Source organism: Ictalurus punctatus, chromosome 13, assembly GCF_001660625.3.
Source record: "Ictalurus punctatus breed USDA103 chromosome 13, Coco_2.0, whole genome shotgun sequence".
Taxonomy (NCBI): domain Eukaryota; kingdom Metazoa; phylum Chordata; class Actinopteri; order Siluriformes; family Ictaluridae; genus Ictalurus; species Ictalurus punctatus.
In genome coordinates this window covers 11,227,501-11,250,722 of record NC_030428.2, presented here as the reverse complement: position 1 = coordinate 11,250,722, position 23,222 = coordinate 11,227,501, and the positions used below count along the sequence as shown (strand labels likewise).

General features: G+C 38.6%; 1 protein-coding gene across 2 annotated transcripts in view; it reads right to left on the bottom strand.

Annotated features, from left to right (window-relative positions):
* Positions 1-370: 370 nt before the first annotated feature.
* The window catches only part of plxdc1 (plexin domain containing 1), a 24,360-nt gene continuing 1,508 nt past the window's right edge, over positions 371-23,222 (bottom strand). Inside the window, exons 2-14 of one of the 2 annotated variants that reach the window (XM_017484435.3) lie at positions 13,239-13,369; positions 10,062-10,205; positions 9,806-9,875; positions 9,139-9,261; positions 8,951-9,069; positions 8,441-8,540; positions 8,237-8,332; positions 7,800-7,881; positions 7,652-7,712; positions 4,509-4,635; positions 3,633-3,668; positions 2,240-2,400; positions 371-2,104 (exon numbers count right to left, since the gene is read on the bottom strand). In XM_017484435.3, coding sequence (XP_017339924.1) covers positions 1,982-2,104; positions 2,240-2,400; positions 3,633-3,668; positions 4,509-4,635; positions 7,652-7,712; positions 7,800-7,881; positions 8,237-8,332; positions 8,441-8,540; positions 8,951-9,069; positions 9,139-9,261; positions 9,806-9,875; positions 10,062-10,205; positions 13,239-13,369 — 1,373 coding nt within the window. In that variant the 3' untranslated portion in view covers positions 371-1,981. The remainder of the gene's footprint in view (positions 2,105-2,239; positions 2,401-3,632; positions 3,669-4,508; positions 4,636-7,651; positions 7,713-7,799; positions 7,882-8,236; positions 8,333-8,440; positions 8,541-8,950; positions 9,070-9,138; positions 9,262-9,805; positions 9,876-10,061; positions 10,206-13,238; positions 13,370-23,222) is intronic. The other variant, XM_017484436.3, reaches the window with a different exon arrangement.

Here is a 23,222-nt window from a genome sequence, read left to right as displayed (position 1 = left end):
GGAGCTGCCACACCAGACCATGATGCAGTTGCTCAGTATTATTCCCACTCTACCTTCTGGGTGGGTTTGTCTTGTGTGGATAGATAGAGAGACTACAACTTCTGTGGAACTAGACTGATGTGGGTTCTTTTGTGCATTAATGCATATTAGTTTTAGTTATTGGGATTTGGATGCTTAGAGTACCTCACAGCCATCATTAGCTGTATCAGCCACAATGGCCTGCAGATGTTGCTGTTGGCCCATGCTGCTCAAAGTTCAAAATGTATTATTATCATATTTGCATCAACTTGTGTGAAGTAATGTGAAAGTCTATTTTTTAAAGCCTATTTCTATCAAGCACAAAATCAACAATCCACACTGCCACATGACATGGTTTTCAAAACAGTATTTTCACTTTATTGTTTCACTAAAAGCACACTTTATATTCAAAATGACATTTTAATGTAATTTTAACCCTCAACAACAATGTACCGGTTTTGCCCATTTTCTTTGTCAAAATCAGAACTTTGTATCAAACATCTGACATTAGTGCTTGCATATGAATGTCAGAACAGTAATATGTTAATTTCAGACCATTTCCCAAATTGGAACAGGATTCCATTTATATTTTTAAGAAAGATACTCATCATTCTTGGGTAATAAGATCTTCATTTTCCTTTAATGGTCTATGCTTATGATCTTTAAAAGTTTCTAGACCTGTAACAGAGATGCTTGCAAGTCACTTTTTGCAAATGTCACATCACACGTCACTTTTTGCAAGTACAAGTTAAATCTCAAGTCTCCGAGCTACAAGTCTGTATCAAATCACAAGTCTTTGAGGTGCAAGTCCGAGTCAATTTACATGTCTCTAAGGTGCAAGTGCGAGTCAAGTCACAAGTGTCTGAGCTGCAAGTCCAAGCCAATTTACAAGTTTCCGAACTGCAAGTCCAAGCCAATTTACAAGTTTCTGAACTGCAAGTCCAAGCCAATTCACAACTTTCTGAGTTGCAAGTCCAAATCAATTCACAAGTCTTTGAGCTACAAGTGCGAGTCAAATCATACAGTAAATCTCTGAGCTGCAAGTCCAAGCCAACTCTCAAGTCTCTGAGCTGTAAGACTTAGTCAAGTTTCAAGTCTCCAAGCTAATGTCAAAGCTAAGTCACAAGTCTTAGCTAAAGTCCATGACAAGTCTCAAGTCACTGATCTGCAAGTCTGAGTCACAAATCTCTCAGCTGGAGTCTGAGTCATGTCTCAGTCGTAATTTATTATAGTGTTTGTTCATGAGGGGCTTTTTATTTATCTTTTATGCTTGTCAGTGTATCATTGCAACTCACCTCACAGGCAGTAGAAAGCTCTAAAAGATTCAAACTGCATCTTTAAAAACCAAGCATAGTTTTTATAGTTGTTGTTTTTTGTTTTTGTTTTTTAATTTGTCTATTGATGCTTGCAATACTGATACCTGAAACTTGATCCTAGGGCACAAAATATATATTTTTTAAAAAAGGTCAAAAAAATTAGATCACATCATATCACTATTACTACTGAGATAATTCATTTAAAGTGCAGTCCAGTCCATGTGGCTAACTGAGTATTATTTTTTTTTTCTCATTGAACATATTATAAAACACAAAACATCTGTTTTTTTAAAAATGAAATTCTACAAAGTTGTATTGTACTGTACACTAACTGCAGGACTCTTCATGGTTAATGCATGTGCCACTCTGAACGCCTTTACTAAGAGCGTAGCTAGCACATTTGCCATTAACATTGCCTGTTCCTTAATAAAAGGAATAAACAAATAGCACAAGAGGTGTTGCAGGAAAGACTGTCAAATATATGGAGGCAGAGTAAGCTTGCAAGGTAACTATCCACAGTCTCTGGTGTCCATTCATGTGGTGGGTAACAGTACCTCATTGTCTTTTTTGTTTGTTTGTTTGTTTGTTTGAACTTTTACTAAAAAACAGAAATGAATTGGCTCCTTTGTGTAGGAAGTCCCGCCTCCTCAGCACTGCTCAGCCTCAATAAAGCCATCCTTTTCATGAAACCCAAGTTCAACCTCAGCATAGCTGGAATGGCAACCCTGATTGCGAAACTTCATGGACGGCCAATAGTTATTGGTTCGGCGCTACAAATGAACAGAACAGTTACACTTTAATATACAACTCATCAGTGCCATTGTGTTATCTTGTTCCACCACAGAACAATTGAATTCTCAAATCTGATTGTATTTTTACTGTGAAAATGTATTAGTTAGATTTACCTGCATGAGGTAGAATGGAGGGGCGACAGTTGGGTGTGTGTTTATATAGTACACAGCCAGCAGGGTCAAGAAGACCAGTAAGACCAGGGCTGCCACTACACCCGCAATAATTGCAGTATGTTCTGGAGGCTCCTCCTCACCAGAAGTACCCTTCTGCAAATCTGAGAAGTCATGATTGGAAAAAAGAACAAAAAGAGCTAGAGTTGTCAAAGAATATGCTGATAAGTAGATGATGTAAATGTTCTTTATCCATAATGTTGAACTGCCAAAAAAGCACAAAATATTAAGCACAGTAACAAAGATTAAGACAGCAAGTCAGCCACTCGGACACTAAGCAGCTTATATACACACACTGGCCACTTTATAAGGAACACATGTACACTTACTCATGAGCAATGTTGAAACCAACAGTGCATAAAATCATGCAGCAACAGGTCAAGAGATTTAGTTAAATTTTTACTGAAATGCAGACATTTAAAGATTGGAAAAATGTAGCTGGCTCTGATGAATAGCGATTTCTGATTGCTGTGACATGCAGATGCTAGGGTCAGAATTTGGCATCACCAGCATGAATCCATGTACCCAACCTGTCTTGCGTCAAATGTTTCATTTGCACATACTGGGCCCCTTTATACAAATTGGGCATCATTGGAATGGCCCTTTATGGCCACAATTTACCCATGTTATAATGGCTACTTCCAGCATGTCACAAAACACAAGTCGTCTCAAACCGGAGCCATGAACATAACACTGAGTTCAGTGTTCTTCAGTGGCCTTCCCACTCACCAGATCTAAATCCAATAGAGCACCTCTGGGATGGAGTAGAATGAGAGAGATTCACAGCATGAATGTACAGCAGATAAAGCTTCAGCAATTACATGATTCACTCATGTCACTATGGACAAGAATTGCAAAGGATTTTTTTTTTCAACACCTTATGGAATCCATGCCACAAGACTTGAGGATGTTCTGAGAGCAAAGGTTGGTTCTAGCCAGTATAAGTACGGCGTTCCTAATAAAGTAGCCAGCGAGATTAGAAATACATGTAGTTTTAGCCAAATGATACTCTGTTTAGAAGAGTGAATACTGAAATGCAGTTAGGGAAGTGAGTGCATTTTAAATCACTCAGTCTTCCTGCATCCAAAATGCTTATTTGTGAGAGAGTGTAGATATAAACTATGGGTGAGAATTAAAAAAAATAAAAAACAGCCGCTGAACTGTATTAGGCTACTCACATAGACCAGTGATATCAGCCATCAGAAAATGTTTTATTAACAGGTCAGAACACAAGTTGTATAAATTTTATAAATTAAAAAAATTGTACTAAACCACTTTGGTACTACAAAGATTTAATTCCTATTTAATTAAAAGACTAACACATTGGCCGACTCACCATTATCATGGTGGTGAAAGAGAAGTTTGGTGTCGTCTGCAGGGACAGAATGTCGTGAGATGGCAGGACAGAGGCAGAGGCAAGAACAGCACAAGAGCAGTTTTAGCAAAAGCGCCCATGCAAGATGAATTCAACAGACAAGGGACAAGCACCTCTCACATGTTAATGCACAACCTGTCATATTTCATACAGCCAGCACCTGCCAGTAAGTATTATTTCAAGCACCTTGTGCATAATATATTTAACAACAATAATAATAATAATAATAATAATAATAATAATAATAATAATAATAATAATACATGGTGTCCTAAAGGTCTCCATACATAGGGGAAAGTAAGACTTTTTAGCCATTTATCTTCCAATTTTTTTCATACTTAGTTTATATATTTCAGATTGCCTTTAAAAATGGCTTTGACAAAAGAGGAATGTATTGAAATCATTCTCATGGCTGGATCGGGAAGCTGTTACCAGGTTGCAATGGATTTTAACAGGAAACATGGCAGGCACATCACGCTTATAAACAAATTCAATATGACTGGAAGTTGTGGACCAACCGAGAAGTGGACGTCCACGAACATCCACTGACGAAGGCTCAACCAACATGGTGCTGGCGAACATAGTCCCCTATGTATGGAGACTTTTGGGACACCCTGTACCTGTACAGTGATTAAAAGTATATACTCGTGGACAAGTAATCAAAGAGGAGCTTTTGTTTAGCAGCAATTGACGGCATTTAAATACAGACCAGTCTGATAATATCTAATATATTAATCAGCAGGATATGACCCCATGAAAAGAACTGCTTCAAATACACTGCATGGCATGTGTGAATGTGGCATATAGTGTAAGTTTGCGTAGGATGAGTTGACTCACCCTCAGTGACAGGGCTGCCTGGCCTAGCTGCAGGGGACTGTGTAGCGGCAGGAACAGGAGAGCTGAATGGACTCATCGAGCTGTCTGCACCTCCTTGACTGTAATCTTCACATGTGTCCTCCTTTGCCTAACATTAAAAGATTAGACTTTATTTAGACATAGACTTTTAATCATTCTTCAGTTGCAAATTGGAATGTCTTATTGCTATATATACAGTGGTGCTTGAAAGTTTGTGAATAAAGAAAACCCAGTTAAACAAATGCGACAAAAATATTATACTTGGTCATTTACTTATCGTGGAAATTGATCGAATATTATAGCGTGAGAACGTTTGTTTTCACTACCGCTTGTGCAGAAATAACTGCAACTAAACATTTCTGGTAACTATTGATCAGTCCTGCACATCGGCTTGAAGGAATTTTAGCCCGTTCCTCACTACAGAACAGCTTCATCTCTGGGATGTTGGTGGGTTTCCTCACATGAACTTGTTGCTTTCCACAACATTTCTATTGGATTAAGGTCAGGACATTGACTTGGCCATTACAAAACGTTAACTTTATTCTTCTTTAACCATTCTTTGGTAGAATGACTTGAATGCTTTGGGGCGTTGTCTTGCTGCATGACCCACTTTTTCTTGAGATTCAGTTCACAGTAAGTTGTCCTGACATTTTTCTTTAGAATCTCTGGTATAATTCAGAATTCATTATTCTATCAGTAATGGCAAGCCTTCCCCACCCAGATGCAGCAAAACAGGCCTAAATCAAGATACTACCACCAGCATGTTTCACAGATGGGATAAGGTTCTTATGTTGGAATGCAGTGTTTTCCTTTCTCGAAACATAACGTTTCTCATTTAAACCAAAAAGTCTATTTTGGTCTCATTCATCCACAAAACCTTTTTCCAACAGCCTTCATGCTCGTCCTTGCAATCTTTATCAAACTGCAGAGGGACAGCAATATTGTTTTTAGGGAGCAGTGGCTTTCTCCTTGCAACTCTACCATGCCAACCATTGTTGTTCAGTGTTCTCCTGATGGTGGACTCATGAACATTACCATTAGCCAATGTGACAGAGGCTTTTAATTGCTCAGAAATTACCCTGGGTTCCTTTGTCACCTCGTAGACTATTACACGTCTTGCACTTGGAGTGATCTTTGTTAGTTGACCCCTCCTGGGGAGGGTGACAATAGTCTTAAATTTCCTCCATTTGTATATACATAGTCTGTCTGACTGTGTATTGGTGGAGTCTAAACTCTTTAGAAATGGTTTTGTAACCATTGAGCCTGATGAGCATCAACAACTCTTTGTCTGAGGTTATCAGAAATCTCCTTTGTTCGTGCCATGAGACACATCCACAAACATGTTTTGTCAACATTGTCAGTCGTTGATATATCCCTGTTCTTTAAATAAAACACGGTGCTCACTTATACCTGATTGACATCCCATTGATTAAAATCACCTGACTCTAATTTCACCTTCAAATTAAACCGCTAATCCTAGAGGTTCACATACTTTTGCCACTCACAGTTATACTGGATCATTTTCCTCAATAAATAAATGGCCAAGTATAATATTTTTGTCTCATTTGTTTAATTGGGTTGTCTTTGCCTACTTTAAAGATTTCTGTGAATATTTGATGATGTTTTAGCTCATATTTATACAGATATATAGAAAATTCACAAACTTTCAAGCACCACTGAGTTCTGGATTTTAAGGTACCATGTATTAACAGTACTTTTAATATTTAAATCCCTTCTACACTCTCACCTTTGACATCTTCCCAAAGAACTTTGTCAACAATATTGCTGGTATTAACTTATTTTCTGTTAAATTGTAATTACAATATAATTACAAACGTCTATATTCTAAAAAGAGTGGATGTGTAACATATTTAAAATAGTAATCATCATATGAAATACAGAATCTAAGTTTTTTTATCTTATAATGATTAAGGATACATTTTGTGATTTCTTTTTCTTTCCGCAATAACAAATATGCAGTAATTCTTCCAAAAGAACAATGTATATTCCTCACCTTAAATTAAGGAATAAAACACATCAGGAAATGCTGTTCTAAGAAAATAATCAACAACAGGGTGGTGTGATCCCTAAAGTTATTATTTTTTTAATAACAGCACACCCGAAGGGTTTTTTTATACCACTCAAATACCACAGCAATTTGCCAACAATAATTCTTTTTATTAATAAAAAATTATACTTAACACATCATACGAAACAAATCAGTTCCTGTTATCCTTTACCTTATAGCAGCTATAAACATTCACTCTCTCACCAATCTCACAGCTTGTCATGTTACTCATTTCACATTCTCATACATTTCACATACTCATTCTCATTTCAGAACTACATTACGTAATATGTATGTAACATGTATGTGACAAAAAATAACCGTGAACCTCAAAAACTAGAAAGCAAAAAGAGGCTTCCATAAATGTTAAATAAATGTCTCATTACAGAAAACGTCACCAGATCAACAATTAAATGTTTCCCCCCCCCATTATTTCTCAAATAACGAGATCTTTTAAAAAAAAAAATCAGTTTATTATCAGTATTAGATTATGCAGAGTGTCCGTCATATTACTAATTCAACAGGTTACTAATGCAACAGAATTGGGCCTCTTAGTTCCAGTGAAGGGAAACTTCAATGCTACGGCACACAGCAAATCATCCAGTACAATTATTTGTTTCCAAGTTTGTGGCAACAGTTTAGGAAAGGCCCACATATGGGTGTAATGGTCAAGTGTCCACAAACATTTGGACATATAGTGTACAACATCCATCCATCCATGCATTTTCTGTTCTATTTCTGTAAAGAATGTAATAAAAATGACTAACACATTCATTATTATTATTATTATTATTATTATTATTATTATTATTATTATTGAGTAATAAACAAATTTATATGAAGCAAACGTGAACACAGTTTTCCACATATCCCTCATATTCTTTTTCATTTTAGTGAACACCCATGGTTTTCGTGCAATCAAGAGAAACAACAATTCAAATATTTTGTTTCTGTAATCATGTGAAAATCTTTTGGAAAGTACGACAAAAATTAGTTCAAGAACAAGAAAAATATATTCAGCTGGTGAGTGGGAATGTGGTGGTCAGGTATTTTGTACCTCCTCTGAGCAGCTAAATTCAAGCCATTCCTGTCTATGCCGGTCTATCCCATCTGAACACCTGAAAACATACAAACACACACACACAGAATTGTACAAGTACATTGCCATATAAACCTTTAAACAATATTATTTGTGTATATGGTACCTCTGCAGGATGTTGCACCAGCTGCAGCCCGTGGTGAGGTTGGAGTGGAGACACTGGTCGCAGTTGGTGTGTTGGAGGCAGGCTGAAGTGCAACATGGAAGGAGCGCAAAGAAAACATTGCCAAAGCACAAAGACAGCTCTATGGACCATAATTTTATAAGCGGTCCATAATCTGTGTTTGTTTCACTAAGTAGACATTGGATTTTATATCAATAAAATATATTCAGTTCCCTCTACTAATATTGGCACCCTTGGTAAATATGAGCAAAGAAGGCTGAGAAAAAACTGTCTTTATTGTTGAACCTTTTGATCTGTAAATTTGGGAGAAATTTAGTCAAAAAGTTGAGAAAACACTTATAAAAACTTATCTGACTTCATGTTAGATATTACAGTAGGATAAATGTAATGTTGGTGATGTACACCAACCCATCACTCACTAGGTAACGGGCTGAACACAAATGCAGAGCGGTTTACAATCTCAGTGGTGTTGACTTCAACCCGATGATATTCGTAGATCGTCCTCCTTTTCGAATCTGCTTATGTAAGAATAAAATACTATTACTGATATTAGGAATAACACTTTATTTATGAGAATAAGGGGGTTTGAAAAGATGCTCAAAAGAGATTTGAAAAGAACTAACCTGGGGATTGTGGGGAAGGAATAAAGGCCATGAAGGCATCAGAAAGACCAACTTTCACTGGATGCTCAGTAGAATTGATCTTTACCACCGGTAAAGGTACCTAACAACAGACAACATCCCAGAGGATGGGAACTGTATGTGCAAAATCCTGTGTTAAGGACTTAGTAATAAATTTGCAGCCAGAAAGTGCAGAGTTTATCACTTGACATATTTACTATAAATATGGCAGAAACAAGTATGCAATCCACATATCTTTCTAGCCATGCTACAACACTAGAATTTGTTGGAATAAGTAGATGAACATCTTAAGATCAGGTCAGGGGAAGGCCTAGAATTGGTTTTCAGTCTTGGACTGAACCTGGAACATTCCAGGTTATATTTAAGTTCAAGTTCCTGACACAGAGCCCTAATATTTTGCTGCCAAGTGTTCTTACAATGTTTTCTCATGTTTCCTGGCTCTCTGTTATTTATTTAGCTTCAGGCATTCTGACCATGTCCCACAGAACTCACGTCTCTGTAGCCAAAAACAATGGTCCCATTGCGGTGAAGAGCGGCCTGGAAGGTGAAGGCTCCCTCTGCCTCCCTGCCCTGAAGCCTCACCTTATCCCACTGCACGACAAACAGCTCACCTGGAGAACCAGGAGTCAAAGGTCAGGTAAGAGGTCAAAGCTGCAAGCTGTCTAGTTGACATCACTCACCATTGTCCAGGTAGCACACAGTGGAGTTCCTGGAAAAACTGGGGTCAAAGTTGGCCATGAGAGGCGCAATGTACTGGGTGGCCGTCAGCATGCGATGCGTAATCTCTCCAGTGAAAATGAACCCTAAAAACGGATAAGAGTTCAAAATCAGAACCACGAATAGAAAGAACGGTCCATTCTGAGTCATATCTGATGACTGACAGTGGCTAAACATGCTAGAATCTCTTTTATATCTTGGACTAAAGATTTTTCTATTATATCCCACTGTGGTAAGATTCCATTTCCTCTCAGTGATACGAAAATAATTATGAAAGTTAATTAGTCGAGCAGATCTAGGATGCATGAAGCCGCAGCCAGGCAGAATTATGGTCACCGTTCTCATCAGTGAAATATATGAGAGACCAAATCTGTAATTAACAAAGCCTTCCTCATTAGTGCTCCATTTTCATGATGCTAATTTAAGAAGCAGCAGACCATTAGATATTTAGATGACCATTAGAAAATTTCCATAGATGAAGTTAAGCTGTTAAAAGACAAAAAAGAATTGACCTACTCTTTCTATAAAGACTTTCAGACTAGTGTGCTCTGGGTTCTGCAACAAACCAATAGGACAGTGACCTAATATATGGGAGACAAGAGAAGCTACAAGTGACTGTGTGTGTCCTACCTCCAGTTGCTATGGTGATTTGCCTCACTTGATGTCCATAGAAGGGGAAATCGAAGGAAAGGGCCACCCGCTGGATACAGAGAGTGCGGGGGAGAAAGTAAAACAGGAAAAGTGGGAATAAATGTTAAAATGCTCAATAAAGAGATAATTATAAGGGGGGGAGGGGTGTTTTCTTGTGTGTGTGTGTGTGTGTGTGTGTGTGTGTGTGTGTGTGTGTGTGTGTGTGTGTGTGTGTGTATCAGTGCATGTTTCTTACCGCTGCCTGTCGGTGTGTGTTGGACAGGATGCCGTGCACCCTGACTTGACCCTCCTGGACTGAATTCAGGTCCACCCAGAGCTCCTGAGTTCGTCTGTCACTGGGGCCAAAGCTACGCCATGAGTAATATTTTTGAGTGTCCTCCTAAGAGAGGGAAGAAAGATGAGAAAATGCAAGAAGAAGATAAAACAACATGAAAAATGACAACCTGAACAGTGGGGTTTTGACCTGACGTGATACACTCTGGCACTACTTTCACACCGTGACGTGTGATAAGCCATGACAACAAATGGTTTAATCATGACAGCTGAAGAGAAAGTTTCACTCCTTTTGGATTATTTTCACAGCTGCATCAGAAAGCTATGAAAGAAGGCTCTTCATTTTTTAAAAATGTTTTTATTTATAGAGCACATTTAAAACAACAACAGTGGAGTGCATATAAGAATACAATATCAAAAGATCTGTGAGTCCATTTATATTGAGAACACATTGATCTATTTCAAGAAAACACTGTATTTTCATTTCTCAACTCTTTGTACATATTGTGAGGTTTTTGGATATTCCAGGTTAAGTTTGACTCTGTCTTTCACTCTGTCTTTCTTTCTTTTCTAACATGTTCTTTATTACTGCTTTTATTGTAATAAAGGCATTTAATCTGTCACCATATTCTGAAGAAATTCTTTCGTCAAGTTAAAAAAGTTACTTACAGACTTACACACTACAGGCTTAAGGCAGAAATGACTAAAGAAAAAAAGATGACAAGACAGAAAAGTTAATACACTAAGATAACATCTCGCAAACCATAACATGATTTATTCATTAATGTGCCTGGAAAAATTCAGCCCACAATTTCAATATCTTATATAACACACCACCATGAATTCTGCTGTTGGATTAATAAACCCAAGAGCCAATGATTACACAGTTTCTAATGCAACAAACGGTTTAAATCAGAGACATGCCGCGAGGTCATTAAAGACATGTGATGGACTGCTAGAAGTTAAGACTTTAAATATATAACATACTATGCACCTTAGTTCACCTGCCAAGAAAGAGAGTGAGGAAAGTGTGTCTGGACTACAAGCAATACACACACACACACACACACACACACACACACTATGTTAAAAGTGTTTCCAGTCCAGCTCTCCACTGTGTTATTAATGTATTCTCTAGGTGAAGGTGACAGAGAGGGATGGAGACAGTACAGTGAAGAGGTGTGGGTATCATCGAAAGTAGAGCAGTTAAAAGCAGCCTCTCACACACACACACACACACACACACAACTGCAGCAGTGCTCCAGATAACTACTTACGACCCAGATTCCCTGATACACTCGCCCCAGAATGGCTTCTGTTTCTGGGGAAAGCCTTCAGCTGCAGCAGCTGCCTTCAGCTCCATCCCTGCTCAGCCTCCTGCACAGAGCTCCTCTTTCTCTAGGTGCTTTTGACCAAGAATGTCCATTAAGTTTTAGGGACTGACCATGATACTTCTAAACAAGCCCATAAAACACCCAGAAAAATTGCAGCCATCATAATTATGGGGGTTCTTATTTACGGATATTCTAATAAGGTGCGAAGAAGCATACAAGCATACCAACGTACATTAGGACGTTTAACACATTAGAACTCCAGCATGTTTAAAAAAACCCTCCACTGGCAGAACTATTGGCAAATCTGGTTCGAATTTGGTTTGAAGAGTGGGAAGCGTAACTCAGTTTATGGAAATCATTCGTGTTCTGTTAGAGATACAAAAAAGCCCAGAGAAGCACTTAAATAAACCCACACATCCGAGGTTGCTGTGAGGTCTCTTTATCCTCCACCCACTGGGATATTTAAAGATCATCAACACATGCTTTCCCCTTCATTCAGTTTAATGTTTTCTCGACACATAGCAGATGAAAAGTACAAAAGGCTTCTATTCACCATGCTGCACACACACGTTGTGGAAATCTTCTGTAACACTTTAAAGCAAATTGGACCTAATCTGTAACTCTCAGTGATGAATGACAGTGCTTCTAAATGGTTTGAATGCTGAGCAGTTGTTGAAGCCTCGTGTTATGAATGAATCATTTGGATCAAATGAATCAAAGTACATGAGCTGAGGAGATTAGTGCAGGTGGCACATGTGAGGACATGCAGCACACCTGCAGCCTGTGCGGCTCAATCAACAACACCTGCAGAGGAACGACGAAAGAGTAAGAGCCGCAGAGAAGAGAAGAGAAGAGAAGAAAAGAGAAGAGAAAATGAGGAGAGCGAGAAGAGCAGAGAACACAAAATGAAGAAAAGACAGGGTAAGAAGAGAAAAAGACTACATCAGAGTAAAAGGGAAGAAAAAAGCTTATAGGAGAGTAAAGGAGAAAAGAAGAAAAAAAAAGAGTGAAGGCGATAAGAGAGGAGGTGAGATCAGATCAGAGTAAAAGAGAAAAAATGAGAAGGAGAAGAGACCAAAAAGGAAAAGTGAGAAGTGAAAAGAGTAAAACAGAAGAGGACAATGGACAGTAGGAAATGAAGAGAAGAAAAAGAAAACAAGATGAAAAGAAGGATAAGAAGGAGAAAAGAATAGAAAAGAAGAGAAGAGATGAAGATGAAATAAAGGAGAAGATAAGAGAAGAGAAGAGGAAAGAAGAGAAGAAGACAGTAAAGGAGAAGAGAAGAGAACGGTGAAGACGAAATAAAGGAGAAGAGAAAAGAAGAGAAGAGATTAAATCAAACTAAAACAGAAGAGAAAAGAAGAAGAAAGAGTAAAGGAGAAGAGAAAAAGACAGAGTAAAGGAGAAGAGAAGAGAATAAGACAGAGTAAAGGAGAAGAGAAGAGAAGAGAAGAAGACAGAGTAAAGGAGAAGAGAAGAGAAGAAGACAGAGTAAAGGAGAAGAGAATAAGACAGAGTAAAGGAGAAGAGAATAAGATAGAGTAAAGGAGAAGAGAAGAGAAGAAGACAGATTAAAGGAGATGAGAAGAGAAGACAGTTAAGGAGAAGAGAAGAGAATAAGAGATTAAAGAAGAAGAGAAGAGAAGAGAAGAGAAGAAGACAGATTAAAGGAGAAGAGAAGAAGACAGAGCTAAGGAGAAGAGAAGAATACAGATTTAAGGAGAAGAGAAGAGAAGAAGACAGAGTTAAGGAGAAGAGAAGAGAAGAAGACAGAGTTAAGGAGAAGAGAAGAGAAGAGAACTCACCACCACTTTGGTGACGTTGATGGCGAGGCCTCCTCCGTTTGCATCCTGGACTGTTCTGTCCTGTGGACTCTGGCTTGACTCCTGCTGATCTCTCCTGACTCTCTGCACATCTGATTGTCCATGCAGTGAATCTGAGAACAGCACAAAACCTTTAAATGCACACAGAATGAAGACCCACGCACAGCTACATAGCTCCCAGTCCGTACCAAAGAACAATTAAGAACTTAAGCATAGCAGTATCGGATTAATGTCATCACTGCTCTTACGAACAAATTCAGAGAGTGCTCAGTTTACAAGTTTGCAATCTTTGGCATTAAACCTGAATGTCTGATTTATAACTTGAAGTACTTTGTTGTTGCAGAGCCACTGAAACTGCTGAGTGTTTTTTTTTCCCCCCATGGGCATGTTGTGGATCGAGGAAAGTCTGATGTGTTTGTGTATTTGACAGATTGGAGAGAGAAAAGGAAAAAGATGGAAATAAGACACCCATCTGGTTCAAAACATCTTTAAACACAGCAGAACAGTGTAGTTTAATTAGAATTAGGCTATGCTCACATTACATATTATTGCTCAATTTTGTTCCTTTTTTGCTCAGATGCAATCTTTCTGCTTTAATGGTTTACATTTGTGTTTGTAAGTGACCTCTATCTGTTTTAATGTGTACAGATCCCTGCCCTGAAATAACCTGCTTGCACACAGTTTCCAAAATCAGTACTGTGCATGAGTCACATGCGGCAAGAACAACAAAAACTGTCACATTTGTGAGAAAATCCATCATTGCTATAGTAATAAAATGAACAAACTAGCAGCACAAGCCTTCATTGGAAAAATGATTTGCTCTGTAGGGCAGCTGCAGCTCGTCATCTGTAATATGATTAAGTTGGCCAGATGCAAAGCTTGTGCTGTTGGTGCAACTGTGCATTTCAGAGCGTGCATAGGTGTCAGAGATGAGCCAGCCGTGATACAAAATATTAAAGAGAAAAAAAAAAGAAGACTCATTCTGATGGAACAAACACTTGTCAGATGTAAGTATTTCCAGTTTCTATTCAAAGTTAACTAGTTTGCTAAACACAAACGTGGAGATTTTTCCACCAATGGCTACGCCAAAAAATAAATTCTGCCTGTCTGAACAAAGTCTTAAGCATGTCTCTCTGACATCTTCATCTTTTACTGATAACGACATAGTAGTAATCCTATCACAACGACTCTGGTCAGAGAGTATAAATCTCACACACATAATCATGTAGCACATATAGTGCCCTCCACTAATATTGGCACCCTTGGTAAATATGAGTAAAAAAGGATGTGTACATTTGCCTTTATAAAAAAAAAAAAAATCACTAAAATACTCTGCTCTGAGGGATATCAAACAATTGCAAGCAAAACACAGGTTTATAAAAAAAAAAATTGTTAAATATAGGTGTGCAACAGTTATTGGCACTGCATGAATTCACATGAGAAAAATATATTTGAAGTATATTCCCACTGATATTTTAAATTTTTTAGTACATCTGGGTGACTAGAAATGGGAAATTGTTCAAACATGACTTCCTGTTTCACAGGGGTATAAATATAAGATAAAACATAGGCCAAATTCCCGTAGTCATTCATAACAATGGGTTAGACCAAGGAATATAGCTGTGATGTGCGGCAAAAGTTGTTGAGCTTCACAAAATGGGGAGTGTCTATAATAAAATAGCACAAACACTGAAAATGCCAATTTCCACCATCAGGGCAATAATTAAGAAGTTCCAGTCAACTGGAAATGTTATGAATCATCCTGGAATTGAACGTGTGTGTATATTGTCTCAATGCGCTGTGTAGAGGATGGTTCGAGTGGCCACAAAATCTCCAAGGATCACATCTGGACAATTGCAGAAGTTTCTTGCGTCTTGGGGTCAGAAAGTCTCCAAAACTACAATCCGAAGTCACCTACATCACCACAAATTGCTTGGAAGGGTTTCAAGAAAAAAGTCCTCTACTCTCATCCAAAAACTCAAGCGTCTTCAGTTTGCCAGACACTACTGGAACTTCAAATGGGATCGGGTTCTATGGTCAGATGAAACCAAAATAGAGCTTTTTGGCAATAAACACCAGAGGTGGTTTTGGAGCACACAGAGAGGCAGACATATGGAAAAGGACCTCATGCCCACGGTTAAATATGGTGGTGGCTCTTTAATGTTTTAGGGCTGTTTTTCTGCCAGAGGACCTGGACATTTTGTAAGGATACATGGCATCATGGACTCTGTCAAATATCAACAGATATTAAATGAAAACCTGACTGCCTCTGCCAGAAAGCTTAAAATGGGTCATGGTTGGATCTTCTAGCAGGACAATGATCCAAAACACACATCAAAATCAACACAAAAATGGTTTACTGACCACAAAATCAAGCTCCTGCCATGGCCATCCCAGTCCACTGACTTGAAACCCATAGAAAACCTGTGGAGTGAACTGAAGAGGAGAGTCCACCAGCATGGACCTCAAAATTTGAAGGATCTGGAGAGATTATGTATGGAGGAATGGTCTCAGATCCCTTGCCATGTATTCTCCAACCTCATCAGGCATAATAGGAAAAGACTCAGAGCTGTGATCTTGTATTGACTAAAGTATTGACTAAAAGGGTGCCAATAATTGTTGCACACCTATATTTAACAAAGATTTTATTTGATAAACCTGTGTTTTGTTTGCACTTGTCTGATATCCATGACAGCAGATTATTTTTTTTGTGAATTATTTGAACAAATGATCAAAAGGTTAAACAATAAAGACAAATTTCACAGTCTTCTTTGCTCATATTTACCAAGAGTGCCAATATTAGTGGAGGGCACCGTACAGGGATTCATCTCTGCAGTTTTTATGGCAGGCAAAGCCACATTAATCAAATGAATTTCAAAAGTGAACTGAGAAACAGGACCTTGAAAAGACATGTTGCCAAATCATTCTTTCCAGTAATGTGAAAGATATCGCAGAGCTTCACTGGAACAATTTCCAGACCTTATTCTCATGACACATCTGTAATCAAGTGTTGCTGTGCACTCTATCTCATTCTCTTCTTTCTCTTTCATGTATGATGATTATCAAACCACCACCTTACTTTGAAGATAACAATACATCTTTTTGTGAGCATATGTGAGCGGATCAGACCAGGTTAGTGAAAGTGACCCAGTTAGCCATAGCCAGAAAAATTTTGAGCTCTGCCATGAATCTGCTGGGCCACTCATCATGTTTCTATAAAATACTGATTAATGGTGTGTCCTAAAAAAGAGATATTGAAAACTTTCTCTGTCCAAAATCTAGATGTCGCATTAATGTCTGGCATAGATGCTTTTTCCCCACCACATCTTTTAAATGTCTTTGTGCTCAAACCATTAGCCTGGACAAAAATGCTGGCTAGATGGACTGAGGGTGACACTGATCCACCCAGCAGTGAGGTAAATGCCAGTGGTGCAAAACAGGCCATTGCTGCCTGAAATAAAAACCAGAGAAATGGGATTCAATATGCACTTACGTTAAGCAGTGGTCAAGCCTCTCACCAAGACTCCATTGGTTTCGTGGATTAAATCAAATCTCCATGCTATGTTTAGAGTAATTACAAGTTTTGGATTTCTGATTCAGTACACTTGTACACATATTCACACAAACACACATGCATGTCTTCTGTGAAAGAGATCAGAGTCTGTCATGTGCTGTTTTTATTTGGCACATGCGGGTTTCCAGAGCTGCATTAAATGCATAGTTCTTTTACAACCACTGCATGAAACAGAAGGGCAAACACAATTCCCATCACATGTCCAGAACATCAACAGACCATGGAGAAAAAAATAAGTCTCACTCTACGGGAGAGAAATCAAAATAAGGGCAGTGAAGAAGAAAATAAAAAATATGCATGACAAAAAAATATATATTTTTTTTACTTTAGCTGACCATGAAGCCCTGATTCCCAACGTACACATTATAAAAAAAAGCAGCAAATATGAGGTAAAGGCCATGTGTAGGATTTTCTTTTCTTTTTTTTATGTAGAGAATGATTGAGAGCGAAATGACTCATCATTGTTTTTTTGGCAGTATAGAGACTTGGACAAACCACAGGGAGTTTGTTTTTTCAAACAGGTCATAGGTATTAAATTCTCTCATGGTGAAGTTGTTGAAAAGACACAAATGGAGATTTTCTCCTCTTCTGTACGGGGACATGTACCAATAAATAAAGGATACATAGAATGAGAGAAGTAATGATGGAAGTGATGATGCGCATCACTACGATCAAAAAAGTGGTACTGTACATGGAGTGTAAAATTCCATCTTATCTACTCACAGTGCAGTCATGGCCGCTCTGATAAACCGCTAAACTGGTAAATATTAAACATGCTCAATGTTTACCACTCAACATCCTGGAGCTTGGGTCTAACATGCAATTGTGTGAAAACGCAACCTTGACATCATGCATGAAATACAGATAATCAACGACAAGCTGAACTGTCATTCCCTGTTTGTTTTGATATGAAGTCACATTTGAGGACGGGAAGACCCCAGGTTCTATTTGTTGGGATCATTGACCAGGACTTGTTGATGAACATTCATGTGCATAATCTGAAAGTGTGGGATGTTTTATTTGAGAATCTTGTAATATTGTGTGGTTTGTTAACTGAAGGTTCATACAGAATGAAAACTCTTGGAGTTACCGTGGCTTTGGAAAGCATTACCCCTACACGTTTTGCACACTTTATTGTATTACAGAGCTTATCTAAAATGGATTCAGTTGACTTTTTCTGACGATTAATCTGCACACAATAATACCATAATGACAAAGCAAAAACACGATTTTAGACTTTATTGCAAAATGATAAAAAAAACCCCAAAAAAACTGTAATATCTCATTGAGATAAGACCCTTGGCTAACACACTGCAAATTGAGCTCAGGTGCATCCTGTTTGCTTTGATTATCTTGATTATATGTCTCTATAATTTGACTGGAATCCATCATGGCAAATTAATTTGAATGGTCATGATTTTAGAAAGGCAAACACACCTTTGTGTTTAAGGTCTCACAATTCACAGTACTCGTCAGACCTAAAACCAAGCCATGAAGTCCAAGGCATTCTCCTTAGAATGCTCCCAGGAGCACATTAGGCTCCAGAGAGTTATTTCATTGAGAAATAGAATAAAACCTTCTTAGACCTGGCTGCTCAGCCAAACTCAGTAACTAAGCTAGAAAGGAACTGGACCATGAACCAACTCTAACAGAGCTTCAGACATCTTCTGCAGAGATGGGAGAACCTGCCAGAAGGACAACAATCTCAGAAATGCTCCATAAGACCTTTATGGTAGAATGGCTAGAAGGAAGCCATTCCTGAGTAAAAAGCATATGGCTGCCTGTGTAGAGGTTGCCAAACAGCACTTAAATAACTCCGTGAGCATGAAGATTTTCTGGATTAATGAGTCAAACATTTAACTCTTTGGACTGAACTCCAAGTGTTACATCTGGTAAAAGCTTACTGCTTATCAAGTAGCTAATAGATCCCTATGGTGAAGCATTTGGGTGGCAGCAGCATCATGGAATGGGGGTGCATCTCAGCGGCAGGGACGGGGAGACTGGTCAGAATTAAGGGAAAGATTAATACATAAATATTAATAGAGGTCCTTAAAGAACCTATATTACCTGTTACAGGGTGTACATAACCTCAGACTGGGATAAAGGTTCACTTTTAAGCATGATGATCCCAAAGAATACAGCCAGGACAGCATAGTAGTGGCTTGGGAACAAATTTCTGATTGTACTTGAGCGGTCAAGCCAAAACCAAGACTTGGCAGATTCACACTTGCTCCCCATCCAATCTGATTGTGCTAGACAGGGGATCTGCTAAGAACAATGTGAGAAAGAGACTTACCAAAGCAGACTCAAAGCTGTAATTGCTGTAAGGGCTAAAATATTGCTGTAAGTACTGAATAAATTGTCTGAGATTTCATTTTTTGATTTTTAAAAGATTTGCAAAAAACATTTTTTTGCTTTGTCATTATGGGTTACTATGTTTAGATTGATGGCCAAATTGAATCCATTTTAAATTAAATCTATAACACAATAAAGTGTGCAGAAACTGAAGGGGTCTGAATGCTTTTCACAGGACTGCATCAATCTTGTAGTGTGTCCCAGGCTTCAGACAGATGAAGAGAGCGAGTTGGGATGGTGTGTCACTCGGGAGCTGGTTTTAATGATGAGCCTTGTTTGATTTCATAGCCGGAAAAGCTCGGCTATTTCTGCTGCCATGCAATGAAAGCCATCTAATTAGGTCATTTAGACCACATTGCTGTGAGACTAACATACCTGAACGAGACAAATTGGTAGAGCAAGAGAATGTGGGATGACACCGAGTGGAGGAGGAAGACAAGGCTGAAAAGAGAGTGATGAAGGTGTGAAATGGGAGAGGATACAACAGGCAGAAAAGGGAGGAATAGAGAATGGTTGGAAGAGAAACCAATGGAGCAGTCCCAAAACTACTCAATAAATTCAGGCAGAATGGCCATCATAGTAATTCCCCAAACAGCAGTTTCCCCTCGTTGGCCTGCTTATTCACTTTACTTCTCAAATGGAGTAAATACTCAAACCATGACGTATTTCTCATCAGCATCCAGCATAAGTGCTAGATATAAATGCGGATAGGTGACATGTGGCTGTGCGCTGTGTAACCTGCTGAACATATCAAAACGACAGCTTTAGCGCTTGCACGGTGCTGAGCTTCTTCAAATGCTTAACAGAAACAAATATTAGCTCAGTGATAAAATACACACAGGAGAAGAGAAGAAAATAGGGCAGGTTCAGATGATATTGCACAGACTCACAAACAGACACATTCTCTCTCTCGTTTTCTCACTCACACACACACACACACACGCACCAATTCCCTAAAGCCTCAATTCCATCAAATCCTAATTGAATCAAATCAGCAAGGATTATTGCACTTTATTCTCTTGCCAAAAGTCCTTCTTTGTTTCACCAAAAAAAGAATAATCACAAATTTCCTGTTGGGACTTTGGGTTGTTTTCGTCCAGTTGTTTTCTCCCTGTTATTTTGCAGTGTCTGTTCTGGGTGCCCTGTTATGCTTAAACTTTGCTGTGGATGTTTGTTTTTTTCCTTTCATCTCCTTAGTCTTAACTCACTTTTAACAGATCATTGGTTATTGTCCTTGCAACAGAGCTCTTGACTGGAACGAGAGAGACAGAGAGAGAGAGAACACGTTTAAAACACTACATTTAAGACGCCAGGATTAAAAATCAGTTCAGAGGGGCTTTTGTTGTCTGCATGAATGATATATGTAGTGGCAGTGGGTAGTGTGTTACTGTTCTCCAGGGAATAAAGTAAAACCATTGTATTCTAGTGAAGTGAAAGCTTCCCTGAGGGTGGCATTTTGTTTGCAGATTTAGTCACAGTGCAAATAATACCAAGCATTACAAAAAATAAATGTTATGGGTAGAGCTGTCAAATTTCTTGCATTCTTATTTAAATTACTTAAAATGTTTGGTATTTAATTTTAAGTGTGTTTGAGTATAAATTTGTTCTAACATCCCTAAAAAAATACTATACATTAAACCTAGTGTTATCCATGATGGATGAAAATGAAAATAAAAGATCATAAAAGCAGCAAATCATCATAAACTAAGATAAATGTAGGATACAGGGGGAAAAAAAATTACATACACAAAGATGCACAAAAAATTGTTTTACAATTGTATCTTGGACGCAGAATCTAAACTGCATCAAATCATGAGATGCTTGGAGATTTCAAACTCCAGAATAGAAATGTAAATCCTTCATTAAACTACTGCGTCAAATTGATAAATTAGTCTGGCTGTTCCCTTTAGGTTTATTAGATCACCGGCACACATATTGGAGCCAGTCGTTTGAGTTATAAGCTCCACATGTGTGATTTGTAGCATGCAATAAAGAGGGCCTCCTCTGCATATAGGTGGAAAGATCACAGTTTGGCACTCGGTTTGGACTGTAACCATAGTAACCAATCCCAAACACATTCAGCTGTGCTGATAAGAGAAAAACAGAAAAGAACTGAAAGATTGAGAGAGAGAGAGAGAGAGAGAGTGAGAGAGAGAGAGAGAGAGAGAGAGAGAGAGATCATGGCTGGGGTGCATCATTTGTCTAAGACAGTGCTTTGAATTCAAAGCAGATGAGCTACATGTCATCAAAACCTTTCAAATGTAAAGAATGTACTAAAATGGAAACAGGTGCTCGTGTCAGCTTGTTAAAATTAATTTCTCTATCACAAGACTGGACTTGCATTCCACTGAACATTAATCAAGCAACATGATCCCATATTGTCACCCCTATGTCACTAAATCTGCAGGAGGAAGTCCCTTTAACCACTTGTTCTAGGGGCTCACTGCTCACTTAATACACTGTGATCAGGTAACTTTCTAGTGTATGAGAAGAATGTTGGGATACATTTACAAATAAATATCAGAGAAATTCCATAATTTATGAGAGCTCTCTGGGATAGAGAATGAGACAATGAGAACTGAGACATCACTGAGAATTGAGAATGAGAACTAAGACAGCACTGAGAGCTGAGAATGAGAACTGAGACAGCACTGAGAACTGAGAATGTGAACTGAGACATCACTGAGAACTGAGAATGAGAACTGAGACATCACTGAGAATGTGAACTGAGACATCACTGAAAACTAAGAATGAGAACTGAGACATCACAGAAAATTAAGACATCACTGAGAATTGAGACATCTCTGAGAACTGAGAATGAGAACTGAGACATCACTGAGAACTGAGACATCACTGAGAACTGAGACATCACTGAGAACTGAGAATGAGAACTAAGACAGCACTGAGAACTGAGAATGAGAACTGAGACATCACTGAGAACTGAAACATCACTGAGAACTGAGAATGAGAACTAAGACAGCACTGAGAGCTGAGAATGAGAACTGAGACAGCACTGAGAACTGAGAATGAGAACTGAGACATCAGTGACAATTAAGACATCACTGAGAACTGAGACATCACTGAGAACTGAGACATCACTGAGAGCTGAGAATGAGAACTGAGACAGCACTGAGAACTGAGAATGAGAACTAAGACAGCACTGAGAGCTGAGAATGAGAACTGAGACAGCACTGAGAACTGAGAATGAGAACTGAGACATCAGTGAAAATTAAGACATCACTGAGAACTGAGACAGCACTGAGAACTGAGACATCACTGGGAACTGAGACAGCACTGAGAACTGGAGAATGAGAACTGAAACAGCACTGAGAAATAAGTCAGAAAGAAAGACTGACAGCAGACTCCCCCCATGCAACAGCAAAAGAAAAGTTGGTCAGCACTATTAGGCTGTCCACAGCAACCAAATACACAAGAAATAAAACAAAAGAACAGGATGTTATCCCAACTGTGATCCAAAGATCGCTGTCTCAATTAGGGCAGGATTAACTTTGCACAAACTGAGTGCATTGTCACGTGCACAGAACATGATGCCAAATTAGGTCATATAGGACACATAGAACATATAGGTCCAGGTGTAGAAGTGGGTACCATAGAACATGCTTTTATATCTAATAAATAACCTGTTATGGTTTGACAACAAATAGATGTGTTGTGTTATGACTGACAGTTGTTCAGCTGCTTCAAACAGCAATGACTACATCACATATAGTATAAGAGCACGCAAGATTGAAGATGTATACACACACACACACACACACACACACACACACACACACGCTCTGTGCCTCGTGGGCTCTGTAAGCGTGCTGCATGAGAAGAGAGAGAAGCACAGGAGGGACAGGGGCCAGAGAAAGTAGAGCAGTGCTGCCTAGCAGAGAGAAGAAGAATCAGGACTGCTAAAAATACAGCATCTCCAAGGAGGACCAAAATACACACGCCCACACACACACCCACGCACAGACACAAACACGCGCAGGGTGGGTGTCACGGAAACAAGATCAAGAACATACATATAA